This window comes from Lepisma saccharinum, chromosome 4, assembly GCF_977018435.1.
Source record: "Lepisma saccharinum chromosome 4, izLepSacc3.1, whole genome shotgun sequence".
Taxonomy (NCBI): domain Eukaryota; kingdom Metazoa; phylum Arthropoda; class Insecta; order Zygentoma; family Lepismatidae; genus Lepisma; species Lepisma saccharinum.
The window spans coordinates 75,782,277-75,803,361 of record NC_139232.1 but is presented as its reverse complement, the minus strand read 5'-3'; the positions used below and the strand labels follow the sequence as shown (position 1 = coordinate 75,803,361).

The following is a 21,085-nucleotide window of genomic DNA, read 5'->3' as shown; positions in this document are numbered from 1 at the left end:
TACGTTGATGAAAACTGCACCAACAACCTTGCAGCTTCCGTAGCAACTTGCAGATACACAGGAAAATAGCTTAACCAAAAATCTTCAACAGTCATGTTTGGGAACTCCGCTTTTGCTTCAGAATCACATTTTAGGTCGATTGCCTGCTCCTGAAGGGAATCAGGAAGCAAGTCCACTTCTATTTTGAACGGATCTCGTGTCAACTGAAATTGCCTGCTATCTGAAGCAATATCTGGAAAGTAGTGTCCAATTTCTGCTTCCAACAGCGATGCAGATCCAGAGGGATCTAGCGGTATCGGGGCAAACTATTTAGATATAGGGTAGTGTAAATAAGACGTGTGTGTGAATGAATTACATCTAGCGGTGACAGAGAGAACTATTTGCAAAAGTTTCTTTTCTACACAAGGGGTTTGTGTTTGTCACAACTTTTTTTGGGGGGTAATTCATGTATATTTCTTTTTTATTGCTCACCATGCCTCCCCAGGGGGGCACTCCCAACAGGTTGAGAACCCCTGGACTAGATCACCACAGATCTGGAGTATGTATAAAAATAGAATGATGAGACGAATTTTTACTTTATTTTTCAGTTGGTCAATGGTTGGTTGGCATTATCACCAGTTTGGGAAACCAGATCTTTGGGAAAACAAAACTAAACATTTTTCGTATATTATTATGAATTCTTTATTTGCACTACTGACCTGCAAGGTACATAAAATTAACATACGTATAGTACATAAATAAAACAAACATCATTTCTCCGAAGAACTATATTTTCTTTATTTAAAACTACTGCACATTGTAGATATGCAAAGCATGTATGCCCATAAAGAAACTGTTTATGCTGTGTACATTAGACATTGTACTCTGGTTTGCCAATTGCTTGAAAAAAATATTTATAAACTAATTACATAAGTTTAAAGAAGATAAAAAGTATACTTATATCGACAGGGACATTTTCCCAGTTCCTTAACAGTCTAGTTTAGAACTGCCTGCTCAAGGAGCAATGAATATTCTATACATTTCTGTATGTTAGACATATAAGACCATATTTTGTTTTGTTACTGATAAGCTATGCACCTTGTTAAGGTAAATTCAATTTTTCCTTGGCCTTTCTGGCACAATTACACATGAACTAGTCAATGAAAAAATCTTATAAACTCCACCATTAAACCAACAAAAGAAGGACATTCCAAATGCTGTATTGTATACAATTCAGAGCAAACTGCACCATCCTCATAAAGCAAGAACAAAATACCTTTATACCAAGCCACTTTGTATATCACCACTCACTTTATATGGTATATATAATTGTATAACAAACAATTATATACGTCATACCAGTTAACAATATATACATACATACAAACACCCACCCACTCTCTCTCACACACACTCACAAAGACATTCACACATACATTCACAAGTGCTTGTTGTTTTAAGTATGCTAGCTAATACAAAGGTTGTTTTTGTAATTGCACTAGCAATCCACAATAACAATAAATGGCAAGTAACGAAAACTTGTGACTAGAGAAACATTTTGAAGATTTTTTTTATAAAACAAGTGAGTGACATTAACCTTACATGAATTGGCTAAAAAAAATGTGACCACCAGTTAAATAAAATATTGCAGTTTGTTACAGAACCTTCCCCATACAGTAAAGCCTCATTCCTCTGGTGGTTCGCTACAAAAGAGATCACTTTTCCCACTTTCAGTTTCCTTTTGTAATTTCCTGTTTTGCAACTTTCATGTCATACAAATTGCAAGTGATACTGTGAATGTTATTCCATTGTATAACAACCAATGTTTTTTATGTAAGCAACATTTATGACATGAAAGGTATCAGCATAAAATATTCATCACATATCATATAACAGCAACATGACTCTTAATAAAATGCAAATACACGTTTTAATGTTCAAATAAGCTTTCTGAGAGATACTTCACTACACAAGATCACTACGTCCGTTACTACATGCACTTATTGAGACAAAGAGCATGAAAGAAACAAGCAGTGTTAGATTCAATGCCTTTTAAATGTGTATAATAATGCTGTACAAGAAATACAATATTTGCCATATCTTATGAACATTCACATAATAAAGTTAATATTTCCTCTACACAAAAGAAAGCCAGACAAAATGAGGCTGAACTGTAAGTAGTATATCAAATACAATTACTGCAGTTACCCATTAGTAGTAGTTATTACAAATGATAGTAATAACATTATATATACATATACATAGGTATGTATGTACCTTTTAAGTTGTAAGGTATGCTTCAGTATGACACAATTTTCTCGGAAACCCAGATTATGGGACCAAATAATTCTTTTTTTTATATATATGTTCAGATAATTCACACACGGTAAAAAAAGATTCAAATGAAATTACGCAAATAAGTTTTCTATGACGTAACTTATCTGAATTATAAAACCAAAATTTGCACTGTCCTTCAATGCATTTGGACTTGAGCAGTCAAATTATAAATGTAACTAATGATTAAAATTTTGCTTTGTACTATTAAATAAATTATTATATAAGCACATCTCACTGGTAATACAGATAGTATGTGTATGCATGTGTGTTTGTGTATGAAACACACACACACATACATACATATGCTCATGCACATATGTGGTGCATGTAGTCACTGCACTGTTCCAAGGGTTAGAAATGGGGTAGTAACAGGGCCAACAGGGAAATTCACAAACAGAAGCATCCCAAATTCATGAGAAGACCAATATACATATATTTTCAAAAGTTTTATATTATTGTGGGACAATTGCACAAAAAAAATATTTTAATTTTCGTTCCCTGCACATGTGCATGTCAAAAAGGGGGACCTGGGGATCAACATATATCAGTTTACAGGAAGGAATGTCTATGAGTAAATAATCTACAAAACAGCAACAATTCCTATTTCTTACACCCATTTCACTATCACTCACAACCACATTTTCTCAATACATATACATATATATTTCTTGATATATATATATGTCTGTGTGTATATATATTCTCTTGTCTTTCAGCATTTTAACATAATATTCTTTTATCTACCACTGATAATGTCAATCAGGTAACTCAATTTCAACCTTAATCCTGTATACCTCACCACACCTAGCAAGATTACATATACATGTACTTATATATACGATCCAACAAAGAAGGAAAACTACCATAGCTGTTAAAATGCTTGCCATAAAAATAAATGCTTATCTCTGTGCACATATCACAAGGCTCATACACTTATATTTACACATTGTTTAAAATGATCATAATTGGGTAATTATGTATATTGTAAACAATATCAATAGATTTATAGGCAGCTGGGCTTTCAGCCTGTGAACAATGAGCAACCACAAAACTCGTTAGACAATTATCACAAAAATTACACAATTAACTGTCTCACCAGGAGTGAACAATCAATATATCATTACACACATTTTTTTATCACTCTGAGTTAATTATAAGCACATATTTGCCATTAAAATCATATTCTGTATAGCATATTATTGAGTAAAAATGCTGGAAAGGGTATGAAAGCCAATTTCATTGACCGTTATTTTCTAGATGATACTGAAAAAAATCTCAAGGTATCTTGTAGGAACATGAACAGAACAGAACGCCTCTAAGCTTTGTAGTATGAATTGTCTGTTCAAGCATTATTATATATATATATATATATATATATGTATGTAGGTATGTATAACTATATATAATATGTTACAAAAATCAAGTGTCCAGCACTTTTTTAAAAATGTTCATTACATATATATGCATGTGTGTGCATGTGTCAGTGTTAACACACACATACACATCACACTCATTTTGCATGTTGTGTGTGTGTGTGTATAAGAACACAACACAAACACAAATCTACTCACACAGCCTTGCATAATTGTTATATTATTGGAAAGCTGTGTTATATAACTGCAATAAACATGACTATTTCATATTCTGCACTATACATAATAACATGTCTAATGTCTTTTAAATTTCTTTCTTCACAATAACATTTATAACCTGAGGCACCATTCCACTTGGTCCGTGTATTTCGTTGCTGTTCCATCTTGTTGAAGTGATTATATTTTGCTCATTTTGAAATAGCTTGGCATTTCACTACTTTTACAAGTATTTCAACACCAAGACAAAAGCAATAACAAGGTTTGTGGACATGGCCAATTTTGTGCACCAACATCAAAGACAAAAGATACAGAGTAGCACATTATTTGTCCACATCCACTTTCCTTCATCCTGGCCCAGGCAGGGAAACTGAAACTCATAATGTCCATCACGGTCCCTCACTTCCCTTCGTCTTGCTCCATCGGCTCCTCACAGGGCTCGCAGGAATGCTCAGAGGATCTGAAATGGCAGAGACACAGTTCCTTACATAAAGTGTAACTTACACCACATGCCATTATTTCACCAAGTGGCAGAACATAAAAAGTCCAGTTTTAGCACTAACTTACTTTACTCAAGCTTCCACCACATCAAGTGGCTTCTTCCAGAGTTAGGACAAGAATCAATTCTTAGTTCAATGCTTCTCAGTGGTGTCACCACTGGGTGGGCGAGGATCGGCTCTAGCCCACCCTAAAATAGTCTCAGCCCACCCAAATAGAATAAATCATAGCCCGCTACGATTCTTCCAGCCTCGGTGCTTTCACCATCACAAATACGATTTTCTGTGCTCGCTGAAATTCCTTTTCTCCGCCAGAGGCGCTCAACTCTGACCCGTGCAGAGCGAACTTTGTATGTCTACCTGTGTGCATTTACGCTGTTATTGAGTAGATGCTTAATTGTTATTTTGTGTATGTTCGAAGTTATGCTTACTATTGCTACAAAGTAATAAAGTCGAGCCTCTCTTAATACAAGTTCAAACAAGAATAGCCATAAAATGTAAGCTATTTGGAAACGGTAGCTTAACTTCCAAAGTAGCAGTGAAACGTTGCAAAGTGAATGATATTAACATGAATGAATAGTCCTGTTAAGCTGGGATTTGTTCCAAAAGAAACGTTGAATAATTATATCCAACTTTGTCACTGGAAGTTGGGTAGGAAACCAATGGCCTGTGTTTTCATATATATATATATATATATATATATATATATATATATATATATATATATATATATATATATATATATATATATTAAAAAAAAAAACAACTGCTACTACTGTGTATTCATTTAAAAGTACGATAATTCTTTCGCCTTGTTGTGAATTTAGATACGTGGGAAAACTTTCCCACCGTGTTCCTGCACAAGAGGTCTGGGTCTCACCCAGGTTCACATCACTGGTTTAGTAAACGGGGCTGATCACATCACTTCCACTACATCCAAGATCGAGAATGTGTAAAGACCTAACTGCATACCCTAAGGCACTTTCATGCAAACAAAACTCTTTTTTACAATGGGAAAAGACACAATTATTTCCCAGCTGAACAAATAGCAATCTTTTTGTTTAGGTGGGCAAACAACGCTTCCCCAGGGAAGGCAATGAATATATACTTCGATATTGATTTTACTTTTCATGCAAAAAACACAATGAGCTAAGTGACATTTTCACGACTTGTTTTCCCTGTGTGGATACGCCAATGTGGCATCGCATTTTCTACATACATAAGTTAAAATTTTGATATTCAGAGCATAAATCAATCTATCTGTTACGTTTATTATTATTATTGGCTTTCTTTTGACCTCCTTGGCAGAAATCGATACAGCTATTTTTTCTTGCTTATTGCTGGATATAAATTTCTTCAGTTACAAATCCAGCAATAATTGATCGATTGATTGATTAACCCAAGAATTTTAAATAAATCAATTATTGCTGGATTTGTAATGAAGCAAATTATAGAAATCATGCCTTGCTCCAAAACTGTTATACAACACTCATGGACCTAATGTGTCACTTATAAAAAAGTGACAAGAATCGAATGATGCACTATCCATCGCCAACTTTATTCATTTGGTTTGGTTTGATTTGATTAATTTTACTTTGCCTTTTGTGCCACTTTTGGCTAATTTGCGAAGATGGGAATGAGTGATGAAATTGATGAATCGACACTCACAAACATCAATGCCCAGGCTAGAATTCGAACCCGGGACCCCTGGCATCATAGCACGATGTGCTAACCACTCTGCCACGGGGGCCAGCAGCTTCATTCGTGTTTCATGGACTATTCAGAAAATTCATCAAACCTCCAGTGTGTTTAAAGGGAAACCTACAAGAACATGTAGAGCCAACTACCGGCTTTGAGAAAGAGCAATGTGTTGTTTTGTTCCATGAATAATGAACATGCTGAATACATAAGTGAACTTATCTGCAGATTCTTCATTCCAATTGTGTTGAAATACATTGCTTCTTCAACGACAGAAATGTTTGAAAGGCCTAAATACTTAAATCACAAGCCTCTCAGTCGTAAAGTTTACCTGCCTCAGAAGCGTCTTTGGTAGACGCAGAAGGGTCTGACATCAGTGCCATTAGGTGGGTAGCGGCAGAAATTGTAAATTTTTGCGATAACATGGGAACTGGTCGAGTGCCGAGGCTGGAAGGATTGTAGCGAGCTATGGAATAAATATATGATATATATTATTTTGATAACGCAAAGTAACAAGCTGGTAATGAATTGCATGAGGTATTAATCATATTATCGACTAACATAAGTGTTTCATTTAAAAATTGAATAACGTTTTTAGAAAGATTCTCCACATCAGTTGGTTTCTTTTCATTAACGTGCAAAATATAAACATGTACACAAAACCTCATTCTTCCTCGGTTAGAAGATGCTGCAGGGTTTTTCGTCAATCGGTTTCCATTCTTGATGATTGTTGTTTTGTTCTCTTGTGTTTCTTGGAGCAGTGGTGTCAGTGAAAATTTCTCTTCCTCTGCTGGACTTAATTTACAATTGAATAAGTCGATTTTAACAGCCGTGCTTCGTTCTCAACGTTCCATTCTTAGTATGCACGAGCAGTTGGAGGAGTTCATGGCATGGTGGTTGTCGTTTACATATTATACCCGTATATACATTTTTTGCTTTTATTTTGAGAAAATTGGTGTGTAAATCAACTCCTTTCTTTTTCTGTTTGTATCTTTGTGAAGATGAAATTTTAATTAGTCTGGATCAAAAAGACTTAAAATGTCGGGTAAACGTTAGTATATCCAGTTATTTTAGACAAGATACTAAAAAGCCTAAACTTAATAATGCCATCCATAAAAGTCATTCTGATTGCAGTGTAGTGGAATTTGAAATTATTTCACAAGTTGAAGTTCAAAGTGATTCAATCAGAAGACACGATCGAAGGGGAACGGATTGGTAAGTGATTCAGCTGTTTCAAATGTTCCCATTGATATTGCCGAAACTCCAAATGATGTTCCACAACAGTCTGTGTTAATGCATTTTCCTCAGAAAACATTTAGCAATGTAAAGAGATTTTTTCTGGTTGATTGGTGTAAGTCTTTTAAATGGTTGGATTACAGCGTTCAAGCTGACTCAGACTTTTGCTTCCCATGCAGATTATTTGGAACGGATTGATTGATTGATTTGGTGTTTTAAGTCCTTATGCACAGTAAGGCTAATCGAGACTGGACCTACAGTTTAAAGTAGGATCCGAACCACTATGTGCCACCACCAGGTATCGAACCTGGGACCCCTTGATTACAATTCGACGACTCCCACACTGTGCCAATGAGGAGGCCCTTTGGAACTGAAAGCAAACATGGGGTAGTCACATTTAAAAAAATTGCCTTTAGCACCTGGGAACTAGCTCTGGACAAAGATTCTGGTTTTTTAAAACATGACAACAGTTAGGCTCATAAAGCTGCTCAGATATCGTGGGAGTTCTACATTAAAAAGAAAGAACGAGGTGAAGAAGTGTCACTTTATAGTCTAGTAAGTCAAGTGAATGCATCTCAAGTAAAAGAAAACAAAATATTTGGCATAAATTATAGACATATTACGATACACTGCTGTTCAGGTACAAAGAGGGCATCACGAATCCGACAAACGTTTTTAGTGTTTTTAACAAAAAAGGAAATTCCCTTGAATTGCTTGACCTCTTCTCAAAAACCAACCCCCTCTTGAGAAGGAGACTTTACGACGAAAGCAGACAAAATGTAAAATATTTCTTCCCTTCTATTCAAAACGAATTGTTAAAAATAATTGCAAAATTAATCGTAAAAAAATTTAGTGAAGTTCGTAACCATGGTGGGAGCCATTTTCTGGGGGCAACCAAATGATCAAATTAAACTTTTAGCACATATAAAACCAATGAACCTACAAAACTAAGAAAAAAAGAAAATATTGTTGAATAAATTTGATTAAAATGGTTATTCCAGAATTCTACTTACTATTCCAGTAACTGTGACTAAATGATTTTTGGTAAATTAAATCATTTTTTAATATTATCAGTTGAAAATGATTTATCCCATCATTACGTTGCTCGTTTACAAGCTTTGTTTGCCTTGTAAAAGCATAGAAAAGTTTTTCTTTAGAGTATTTTGCTATAATTTTTACAATATTCTTTCTTTTTTCTTCTTTTTTTTTACAAATACAGTGAATTTATATATAATTTTTTAACACAAACAAAAATTGCATACAAAATATTTGTAATAATTGCATTATAGGTATGAATTTAAGCAAGAACAAGACTGCTCCAATAGAGCATAACACATTGATTGGGGGAAGGGGGGGGGGGTCACCAAACGTCGCTCCACATTGAAAAATTCCTAGGGCCGGCCCTGGCCATGACCACCAAACCAGAGCCCACCTAAAAATATTATATCCACCTTTGAGACCACCCTATGAAAAATTTCTGGCGATGCCACTGATGCTTCTTACATTCAAATAAGTTCATAATGAATCAAAGGGATTACCACAAAATTAGAAGCGGAGGCACATAGTGGTTCGGATCCCACTTTAAACTGTAGGCCCAGTCCCGATTAGCCTTACTGTGCATAGAGTGGACTTAAAACACCAACTCAACACAACACAACACAAAATTAAGAGTTAAAATATGAACATGTTGGATTACTTCCAAAAAGAATAATTTAACAAATTGAAGATTTCCACTCATTTTAACAAAACAAAATCCATTACCTTTCAAGGTTACTTTAAAATAAATCTCCAGACCATTCTGTGGCATTGTAATATGCTAATAACTAAGTTTTAAGTGTTTAACTGTATTTGCTATTCTAGAAACTAAAGTTTATTCAACACTATTTAAAAAAAACGAAACAAAAGCCTATAAAACAATTTTTATGTAGAAAAAAGGAAGGAATTTATTTCCATTCTCAAGTACTGCCGAATATAAAAACAAATGTGACTGCTTAGTTTCATCATCAAAATCATTACATGTTACAACCTCAATATTCTTTTGAAAATAATCATATACTGGATATTTAAATCTTAGGTCAAAAATTGTACACAAAACATGAGTTTGCTTCAAAATGTCACCAAGGAATTTCATTTGATGCAATCCCTGACAATTCACAAACCCACACGATGATGTATTTCCAAAATACTTACTGCACACTGTTTGCACTTGCTTGCTGCATAGACAAACTGGCCATGGCTGACACAGTTTCCGTCTCTTCCTTCTCTTTCTGTGATGCATCAACAGCAGAGCATGCCAACAAGTGGGTGTATCGTTTCACACAGGGCCAGTGAGGAATCTGAAAAATCATTAGGAGATATCTGTGATACAAGAAAAAAAAAAACATAAACCTCACATTTGTTTGTAAATTTGTTTCATTATTATTTTTACCAAAAGCTAAAGAAAATATTTAATCGAGGTTCTGCTGTATGTATGTATGTATACCAATATAGAATTTACTGATGCCAATAACCACACAATCTCAGTCATGGAAACCTACAACAATAATGGGGGGTGTGTTATGCTGACCACGCATCACTCTCAAACTGGTTGGATGATCTACCACCTCTGCTGAGGCATGTGGGAGCGAGGCCGGCAGTCGGTAGGTAGGCCCTGGACCTCATGGGCTGTTGCACCAAGGTTGGTTGTTGTTATTAACCACACAATTAATCCTGGAAGTCAGTAACACATCCACCAGACGCATCATCAATTTATTTTGACCATAAGCATGTCATTCACTTATGTGATAGTCAAGTGATTTCTACAAGTAGTTTTTATCTGATCGAAGTCTGCTATGCTAAACTGAATAACAAGGATGAAATTCAAAACAGAACTTAACTGAGAGAACAGCATTTCTACTACAGTGACCGTGTTTCATAAGGGCTCAAAACAATGGAAGTGAAGTGACAGCAAAGGCAACTCCACTATTAAGAGTGAGGGGGTGGGGATGTACCCTGGGTCAGAAACACACGCTGGTCTCACTGTAACAGGTACCCACGTCCCAGCACTTTCGCAAGGACACTAACCACAGCAGAAGACTTTCTGCTATGCCTAACATCTGCAAATGGACAGGTCTTTCCTTGTCCCCTGAACCCTGCCTTCCCTCATTTGAGGAATTATTATTACAAAGTGGGGGTGCTGCCCATTGAAATAACCAAGGAAAACACTTTTCCATAGTAACGTGGAATTTATGTTTTCCATTGTGCTGTTATATTTACAAAGGTCCTTGACCCAATAGAGAACTTGGTTTCTGGAATACCCAACTTCCTTTGTATGTGAGAGGAGAGCAGATGTTGAGTGCTCAGAGAGTAGTTTACAATTACAGTCAAAATAAACAGGCGTCAGGTGTCCGTTTGTCAAATGCAGTCATTGCTTAGTAGCCAAAAGTATTGAGCTAGTTGGCAAAAGTGGCAACTTTAAAAACCACAGGAGTGCAAAACCCAAAATGATTTTGTCACACTTTGCGACCTCTAATTTCAAACATAGGTAAAATATCATTCAGAGTTCAAACTACCACCCATCCATACCTGTATGGCTATTGTCTTCTGCAATGTATCTATGGCATTTTGACAAGGAGGTCTTCTAAGCTCCTCTTCTCTTAAGGGCATTGGTTCATCTCCCAGTAAGGCTTTAACACATTCTTGAGCAGAATCACAAATGGAGGGAAGATCATAACCACCTTCCAATGCCAAAATAACCTAAAAATAAAAATAATACATTACTTAATAAACGATTAGGCAATTATTGCTAATTTTAGCTATCAACAGTTACAGCCTGTATTAGAAATTAGTAAATATAAATATGCTTCATTCATAATAAACATACATTACATATATTTTTTTTTAAAGTTTTTCTATCTACCTATGGTTAGGAATCTTTGTTAGTTTTGGGTGTGACAATAAGGCACTTGTTAAGGGACCCTGATCGCAACATGATTGTGTCTGTTCAAACATAGTTCTTAATAATTGTAACTGGACTGCCTTAGAACTACATAATGGAACTATAAGGGACCAACCTTTCCTCCAGCCAGCTGAAGAAGTTGACGAGTCATATGGCCAAAGCAAGCGGATGACACCTTGTACCCTCCTAAGGGAGCAGAATGCCCTGTTGCAGCATCAAATCCAGCAGACACAAATACAACATCGGGAGAAAAATCCTGTTAAGAGATGCAAATAACCGCAACTTAATAATTTCGGAAATATACATTGTAATGTGGGGCAAGAATCACATTGTTAAAAAAGTAGTAAAGGTAAATGAAAATCACAATTTAGTACAAGTTAATAATATAAATACAGGGACAAGAAATGGAAACACAATTGCACCTTGGATAAATTTTGAGATCTTTACTTTAGTTGCATATAAATCTGAAATGTATGCTAAAACATCATCATTGATAACAAAGCTTTTTCATTATTAGTACAACAACTCTTATCATCGGGTCTTATTAGAACACCCCCCGCCCACAAAAATATAAAAAAGAAAACAAATTGATCTATCCTATAGTCTTAAACATTATGAAAGTCTGAAAATAAGAAATGATGGTAAAGTTCATGTGTTTCATCTCTCTTTTATGCTGTTGGCCTTCTCTCAAAGAAGGCTAGAAAGTTGTAATGCAAATAATGCACATGTGTTAAAAGAAATAATTCAGGTTATTTTTGTACATGCTTTCAGGAAGAAAAAAAAAACAGCTCTCATCACTTACTTTGGCTATGGGCATCACAACTGTTCTAAAGGCAGCTAGATACTCAGCATCTCCCATTGGAGGGGACAAAGCACCTGACCATGCAATGTTCACGTTGAATCCAATCCCATCATCTATTCCACACTGAAACAAATATGACAGCACTTTTATTCAAAATCAAATGTGTTCACCTCAGCCTACAATGATTTCAAAATACTCAAACATAGTTTTGCAAACAAATTTTGTACAGCACAGGACACTTCTTGCAATTGTTAAAAACACACGAATGAAAGTTTAAAATAATCATTAGCAAAGACAAATTATAGGTTTATACTAATCATCAATATCCACATTTTTGATACTTACTTCAGTTGGTCCACCAGTTCCAGGGAAAAAATTGCCATCATCATGACGGTGAATGGAAATATACAGAACTCTTGGATCATCATAAAACATTTGTTGCGTTCCGTTTCCATGGTGAACATCCTGAGATGAGATTAGCAACAAATTTCAAAATTACAAAATTTAACAAATTTCAACACTGTTTAGCAGCAAAAATGAAATAAAGAAACTACCAATTATATCCTGAATGGTTGATGACAACACAAAATTTAAAAATCAAGTCTTAGAGCAAAACATTTCTGGAATGGCTTGAGAAAAACATTTCCATTGAAATCCACTGAAGTAATTTTCTCAGCAATCAATTCATCTTTCATCCAAACTACAAATATTTGTATACAGTGTCACCTGGGTGTTACAACAGGAAGACAGGAGAACAAAGCATTGGGAAAGAGTTGGTTTATAAAATATATGTTGTGTGTGTGCATCTGTGTGCATGTGTCAAGGAAAGACAGGGGGAGAGAAACAGAGGTAAGGAAGGATGGAGAGACAGACAGAGGGAGAGGGAGTCATTCTTTGGTCCCTTTGAGAAAGGTCATTCTAATTTTCTTTCACATTTCTTCCACCCTATATCTATCTCCTCCAGGTACAGTTAATCCAATTAACAGCTTTAATTACAGTAACCACCTAAATAGGAACAACAACCCTTTTCATCAGCATAGCTAACACCTAACTACAGTCTTTAATATTATTTAGTTTATAGTCTTCCTCCACTAATCAGCTTCTAACCTAGTACATTACAGTTTAGTTTTTACACATTCTCAAGTAATATTTGGTTCATTCTTTACATGGTGTCTGCTGTGGCAAGGTAGACAATCGAAGAACAACTTTTATAACCTGCCCCCCCCCCCTTCTCCCAAAGTGAAGAACAAAAATTACTGACTAACACAGGCAGAAATACATATAATTTATACAAAAATGAGTTTTCCCTTACCCAGTCCACAATTAAAATTTTCTCAACATCAAATTTCAGCTGTAGCTGTTTCACTGCTACCGACACAGAGTTGAAAAAGCAAAACCCCATTGCCTGGGATGGCTCTGCATGGTGGCCAGGGGGACGCACAACAGCAAATCCATTCTTGATGTCTCCAGACACAACTGAAACAGTGTAGAATGGTATTTCATACAGCAGTAAACCTTACACAAACTGAGAATACAATTATGTGCCGTTTCCTTTTTTTACTTAACAAAATTAAACAAATTCTTGCATAATATCCCAATAAAACTAGGAATGGCCTGATATGTAATTTTTACCAATACCAATAAAATACATAAAATTATAAATTTATCATTACCAATATCATTGTCATCTGATAAAAAATGGCAACATTTCACAAAGGAGCTGAGTGAATGACTCACATTTTTCAGCCCTTCAATCAAATAATGGCAATTAGCTTTTTAAATGGACATGTACACCCACAAAAACAATGTAGCAAAGTAGTGCACGAACTCCCATAACATTATATACACATATCATGATACATAAATACTGACCTTTAAAAGCCAAATCAATGACACATCCGACTGCCATTCTAGCTGCAGATGATGTGTGAAGTTCATTCCATGTGGTATCAGAGTCCACGCCAATACCACCACAAGGCAGTCGAACAAAACTTTTCACAGGAAGCTGAGATAACTTGTTCATGTCCAATTTCTGTCTATTAAGTGGATTTGTTCCTGCAACAAGAGAGAAGCATCAATTCCATTTGGTGTCTTTGCCACATGAATTTTCACATAGACTGGAAGATTGTACGCCTTATCTGCAACACTAGCACTAGTGTACATATACAAAATATCAGAAATACAATACATTGGAACCCAATTTTTACATTTTACCTGCATTATCATTCAATCTGCATGCTCCCAATAGACCAAAATGTTATAAAATTTTACATTTTCCTGCATTTCAAGTTTTGACACCTTGGTCCCCTGGAAAACATAAAAATCAGGGTTCCAATGCATTACCATCATCTGAGTCCATTCTAAAAACAGCTGGCTAATACTTTGGAGGTGGATGGTGAAGCTTTCAATATGTTTACTGCTTCCCCTTCCACTCAGAGAGCAAAGGAAAATGCAAGGAGAGACCTGCTTCCTTCCCTCATGAAGAGGCATGGAGCATGGGGGGAGGAGGGGAAGGGGAAGTGATGGCACATGTCAACTTCCTTCGAGTGACATGAAGAAATTACGGGACTTCTTAAAGACCCTTCAAGTAGGAATGCAATTGAGCCTTGTGCCTTACAATTCATCATTTATAAATGATGCCATGAAATTGCCTTTTGCCAAGCATTTTTAGCCGTGGTGAATGGAAATTCTTTTTTGCGTAAATTTCTATTAATACCAGATGAGGCTCATTTCCATTTAAGTGAACCAGCAGCTGTAACTGACTTTGTTGAAATGAACACTTCTACTGCAGCAATGTCATGCTCTATGAACCAATACCCTGTGATGACTGAACTCTAAGCAGTAGATTGTGAAGAAACTCTCCGTGCTGCTTAATGATAATGTGTACAGCTATATTACATAAAGCCACTTGGTGTATATGACCCACCTTGTACTTATTTTTATGTACATTCCGCCTCCTAATGGTGGCTCCAGGTAGTGCCAAAAATATTCAAAAAATATTTTTCCTGTGATTTGTTGAATACATGTTTTATATACAACATAATATGATGAAACAGTCATTGGTCCTGTAGCAGCAGTGCTAATGCTTGCTTCAAGTGCACATTTGTTGTGCTATTAGGAGCACGGAAGTGGTGCAGGAGATATTATGCTTGTTCCGGGGGTTTAATTAAGTAATATCTATTTGTGCCAGAATTCGGCAAGGAGTAATAATTTTATCGTATTTAATCGGTGCAGGATGTAGCTGTGCACTTTTGGCCATTGTTTGTATATTCTTCAAAATTGTACTTTTCTTGCGCTGAGTGTTTCTAAATTTAAAGAATAGGGGGGTTGACTTGTAACAGAATCAGCCTACTCTTCTGAGAATTGTTTGCTGAATGAGGCTTGCCGCGGACAGAAAAGGGGGAAGAAAAAAAACAAGTTCGAATGAGGGTTACAAAAATTAAGTGCACCCTAATTCGAAAAATAGTTTGTGTGCTTGTTTGCTTCAAGCATAATTAGGGCATTCAGCAATGACACACACACAATATGTATGTAAGTAGTTAGTTTCATGACCATTGGGTCAGTTGTAACAATTTTGTGAGTGACGTGAGTGTTGGAGGAGCAACGTGGGGGAAGACAAAAAGGCTTCAGGTGATGGTGTCAATATGGGGGAAAACTTAATGTTTTGGGTGAAAACATAATCTCAAAATTTAACCTGTTTTGGACTGAGAGCAGTGTTGGGAAGTATGTAATACATGCAGTAGCAGTTGTTGTAAGGTTACCTCCAAAAATGTTGCGAGTAGAAAAAACCTGAAAAAAAGTGTGTCACATCAAGGTAACAGACTGGCTGTGATGTCCAGGAGAAGGTAAGGAGTGTCGTACCGGTTTCGACAAGTCCTCCATTCAAGCTGTATGCAATTTTCGGCATATTCATATTGCTTTGCAATAATGAGACTGGCAGCGGCTAAATAACATGTAAATGTTACTGACCAACATACGAGTTTTATTGGTGAACGGGCTGCAGAGAATGATGTCACATCATCGTTGCGTTTAACATTGAAGTACACTCTTTCATTTGTTCTTTTGTGATGGAAACTTCTGGCAAATTGCAATGAACAGCAAGAAGATCAAGGGTAGAAAAATGTGAATGGCCACTGACTTTTGGAAAAACTTAAGTGTGTGATTACCGGGCAAGTTAAGCCAGATGAGTCTTGTATTTCTTATTCCTCATTATTTGTAACAAGCAAAGATATACAGCTTAGGGTAATACAAAATAGGATATGAAGGCCACTGGGTATGGTCAGGGCATTATTTTGATTTGTTTGGATAGTTTTTTTTTTTCTCTTGTTAAATAAACCTTGTTAAATTATGCAGTGTAATGTGACTTATGTGCAATAATCAATAATCTTCCTTCCAGGTGCAAAACTTGTGCATGTATGCTGCAGTGGGTATTTGGTGAGTTAGACATTTGAAAGAGTTGCCCTCATCATTTGCTCAAACTAGTGTTTGCTAAGCCAATTCATGCAATTGACAATTATGCATTACTAAAGTGATTCAGGCTATTGTCAACAACTACAATTTGTTTGAGAGTGGGCCAAAGAACTTTGTCCATACAAATTTAATTACCGGTTTTCCTATTTTCTGGATTCAGTTATGCTTTGATTTTTCATTACCTTTTATTTTTTTCTCAAGGCGCAAGTACTGTGTAACTCCAAACTGCGCTGCTAGTCTACCACGACAATAATTCACACTAGAAAGAGAATTGGCTCTATATGAGACAATATTACATGAGAAATGAGACAGAATATAAGAAGTATGCTTACCGAACAGAAGAGCATGAGCTTCGCTGTGACAGGACTGTATTTCTTCCAGAGTGGCTTTTCGTGACCGAATTCTATCACACCTCTGCACTAGACCTGTCTCTTGCAATCTGGCCCAAATACTCTGAAGACGTCCCCCATGTTCAGGATGACTGGAGTTATCACCACAAATGCACTGATGTTTCAACATAAGGCTGTCAAATGCTAATCCAGTGGTAGAGCCTGTCTTGCTCCCAACGTGCTGCGGGGCTTCCTGGGGGCTTCCAGCCGGACTCAATGCTACAAGTGGGCTTGACAGAGCTCTGGACAATGGGCGAGCCACGTGGGAAGAGCGAAATGGAAAAGTTGATCCTGAAAACAAGAATTGTATATTATTCTCAATTTGTAAAATTATTAAAAATGACAAAATGTATTTTAAATGAACTCCTGTTCACTTCTCTGTATGTCATAAGTAAATTCAAATTAAACACAATGAATTATCAGCATAAAAAAAATATTTACAAGTTTTCCCCCTGTGCAATATTTAATTCATTGGCATGTACTGAGCTAGAAAATAATAATAATAATAATTTATTAAATTTAGTCATCAATACTGTATATCAAGATTCAACTTTTGATTGAACTATTACAAAATACAACAGATAACTTTTCAAGGCATGGCCCACTAAGTATCCTACAGATCATTCTGAGAAATAGGGGAAATAACATGAGGACAAATAGATATTTTAAAGAAAAAGGTACTGAGACTCCAAAAATAAAATTCCGATCCTACTCCAGTCTATTTGCATGAATGCAGAAAAAGTTACAAAAATAGTGTTGTCATAATTTGATTTGGAGTGTATAAAAGTCAAGAACTGTTATAACTATGTTTCATTTGGATCAATTGTTACAAGTACAGAATCATGTATACAAACCTTCATTTATCTGTAGTGTGTGCCTCATCATGAGATCACGCTGTTGTTGCAAAAATTGTTCTCGGTCACGCTGTTGTTTCTCCATTTCGCTTTCTTCACTCTTCCTATCGGTCAAGTCTATAATCTATAATACAATGTAAAAATCATATATTTAATTTCTTCAAACATTTAACATTCATGAGGAATTTTCATAGAGTTTCCCATTATACTGACACACACACCATTGCAAGAAAATTGTTTCAGTCAAAAAACAAGAAAATACAACTGTTTTTAGTAATAGGCTGATATGAAATTTTTGCTAATATCAATAAAGTACCACTATAAAATTTATTTATACTGATAACTGAAAATCTTCTGATCTGATACAATTATCAGTAATTTAACCAATGCATTCATATGTATACATTGACTGATACCAAATACAATACTTTTGTCCATCACTGCAATATTTGAATGGATTAATTTCATCATGTTTCTTCAAGTGTATACCTGATTTCAATGCATAGCAATGAAATAAAACAATAAAGTGAAATACTATCTACCAAACCAATAAAGTTATACCAAACACTGGTTTACGTAGCACACATAGTTATAAAATAAATATAATTGTTATAAAATATTAGCCAGCTTTCAGATTCTCCTAACTTCTACATGTTGCATATTTTTAAAAAAATCTTATGACACTAAACCATCTGGAGTGGTTCAATTTAACTGCTTTTAAAGGATAGATGTAATGTGTGAAATTTATCATCAATAAGCTAATTAATTGTTCAGTTATTACTTGTTCAGTAACTATAGAAACTGATATTGACTTACTGGTAGTGATAGAAAATATTTTTTGCAGGGAAAAGTAATACTCTCTCACTTTTTCCTAATTTCACTGCTGATCACGTTACCTGGATTTTGGACTCGACAATCTATTTTAGTCCTTCTACTTTCAATACAATTTTATTTACACCTTTTACATTATTTTGCATTGGCATTTAGATTTACAACCCCCCTCCCAACACACACACACTGTTTACTTGTGTTAACTTTCTCTGTTTATTTGCCTTAACTTACTCAGTATGTCAACATCCACTTAAGGGAGATATCAAACCACAATGACAAGTAAGATGTCACTTGTTACTTGTATATGGATGTTCAGATATACAACCTTCCATGTCAGAGCAACATTACAAGCTTGGGCACCCTTGCTTCTTTAATGTCTCAAATTAGCTTTTAATTAAGTTTACAAACCCCGCAAATAGAAATGTTAGCATGCTGTAACTCCAAGAACTTTGTACAATTGCCATAATTAAACATTTTTTTATCAGCCATTTCTAGATGCTCAATTTTTATCTACATTTTGAACAAAATAAACATGTATCAATGTTGTGAATACATTAAAATTTCACCACTAAGTAAGTTCATAATAGTTGTGAATGTCAATGTTCTACAGTCATAATCTGCACTGGTTATGAATACATGGTGAATTACTTTTTTATAGACTGGAGGAAAAAGTGCCTACGTTTGTGTGTGCAGTTTGTGGTCATGTCACTTATCACTTCAGTGTGAAACCCTCATGTCATTTGTAACTTGTCTGAAAGCTCCGTAAGTGTACTGCTGCACATCATTAGCAATTAAACATTAAATGAAGATATCAGCACTCTTAACTGGACAATTCAGATATTTAAAAAAATAATTTGATTTTTTAACTTCAGTGTTTTTACACAGACAAATAGAAAAACAAATTACGACCTATTTTCACATACCTCTGTTGAACTTTCCACTTCAGGTGCTTCTTCTAACTGGGATGACTGTGTCTTGTTACTAACTCGCGTCAATACAGTCTGTCGTATTTGCTACAGAAATAAAAAGATATATTCACTGAGTAAATAACTTGCAGGTGTATGATTTAATTGAAAACAACCTGAATGCAGAACTGAAGAGAGTTGAAAATGGTTGATTAATAGATGTAATTTTCCGTCAGCAGAGAATAAATAAATCTCACTGAATTAACTCAATTTTCAGTCCATTTAATCAAATACAACACTCAACAATGATTTAGCATCTTCTGTCATCAAATTTCCTAATAGTTATCGATCATCTGCCATTCTTTTTGCCTAATAATTACAAATTTTATGATTTTTATCAGTCTCACCGTAATATTATTAATAAATTTGACTTTCATTCTTAATTTTCTTAAAATTAAATAATTCTCAAAGGAAAGAAGTAGTATCACGAATTCTCCCACTTTAGGGAAAACAGTGTGAAATATGGCATTAACTTGACAACTTTCCCCTAATTTTTATCACTGACATTTAACTTTTCACTATGTCTATCCACACATAAGATTGAGAAAACTTACCTGTTTCAGAAAATCATGAGTCTGTTGTTGGTCATATGCTTGCTTCTCTTGCAAATAGTCCTCGTAATGTGTAGGTGCAATGGTCATGTTTGGATTCCCCTGCAGCATTGGATGACCAAGAGGTAGAGGAGCAGATTGGGTTCGTCCCAGTGGACGGTGACCTTGTTTAGTGAGACGGGCATGGGCTACCTGAAAGTCAAAAAGAAATCTTATGTTGATTTCAGAATGATATGTTGAAACAAAAACAAGAAATCACAATGTTGCACTACAAATCACAATTCTAGCAGAATTTCAAATGCAAATATTAACTTCATGAGAGTGGATATAATACAGATGCCTATTTAATCAATATGTTTTCACCCTATCCTTATCATAGATTAATGTAGTACTCACAAGAGCTTGATTTGAGATATTAAGACATACTTGATATTTTCCTTTTTATAACTTGTCACAATGGAAATGTATGTTAATTTTTAACAATTTATGAAACTGTATCAGCAGAATAGTGAGTTAATCCAAGTTATGCCGGCATAAAAAGGATACAATATTCAGACATTACCTGCTGAAACATAATGGGAGGAGATTTTTTCAAAAAAAAATTTGTGACTCCAATATTGGTCTTGCAAGCCAAAATAAGAGGAGAGGAATGGGACCTGAGCTGAACACACAAACAATTGTGTCAAATGTTAATTTAAAATATTTATAAACACTTGATTAAAAGTGAAAGTCATTTGCGCTTACCTGAGAGTCAGTAATAGGACCTGCCTGGTATATACTAGGAAGTATTGTGGGCGGTTGCGCCTGTTCGAGAGATTGCATTTGCTTCTGAACATATCCTGGTGATGTGGGATTGCTGTATTCACCATCAATAACTGTAAACCAGGAATAAAAAGAAAGATTGAAAATGGCTCTGTATAAAGAATTACTGAAAAATAGACAACAGAAAC

The 21,085-nt window shown here is 35.3% G+C and overlaps 1 protein-coding gene across 10 annotated transcripts in view; it reads right to left on the bottom strand.

The window, feature by feature from the left end:
* Window positions 1–640: 640 nt before the first annotated feature.
* Window positions 641–21,085, bottom strand: part of HDAC4 (histone deacetylase 4) — a 153,790-nt gene continuing 133,345 nt past the window's right edge. For 5 of the 10 annotated variants that reach the window (XM_083120777.1, XM_083120778.1, XM_083120774.1 and 2 more), the window contains 13 exons: window positions 20,880–21,010; window positions 20,139–20,327; window positions 19,543–19,632; window positions 17,789–17,912; window positions 16,878–17,225; window positions 13,948–14,130; window positions 13,388–13,551; window positions 12,421–12,540; window positions 12,076–12,198; window positions 11,389–11,529; window positions 10,901–11,071; window positions 9,527–9,672; window positions 6,419–6,566 (listed from right to left, as the gene is read on the bottom strand). In XM_083120777.1, coding sequence (XP_082976903.1) covers window positions 6,437–6,566; window positions 9,527–9,672; window positions 10,901–11,071; window positions 11,389–11,529; window positions 12,076–12,198; window positions 12,421–12,540; window positions 13,388–13,551; window positions 13,948–14,130; window positions 16,878–17,225; window positions 17,789–17,912; window positions 19,543–19,632; window positions 20,139–20,327; window positions 20,880–21,010 — 2,060 coding nt within the window. In that variant the 3' untranslated portion in view covers window positions 6,419–6,436. Of the gene's footprint in view, window positions 4,366–6,418; window positions 6,567–9,526; window positions 9,673–10,900; window positions 11,072–11,388; window positions 11,530–12,075; window positions 12,199–12,420; window positions 12,541–13,387; window positions 13,552–13,947; window positions 14,131–16,877; window positions 17,226–17,788; window positions 17,913–19,542; window positions 19,633–20,138; window positions 20,328–20,879; window positions 21,011–21,085 lie in introns of those variants that run through there. The other 5 variants (XM_083120779.1, XM_083120782.1, XM_083120773.1 and 2 more) reach the window with 3 other exon arrangements.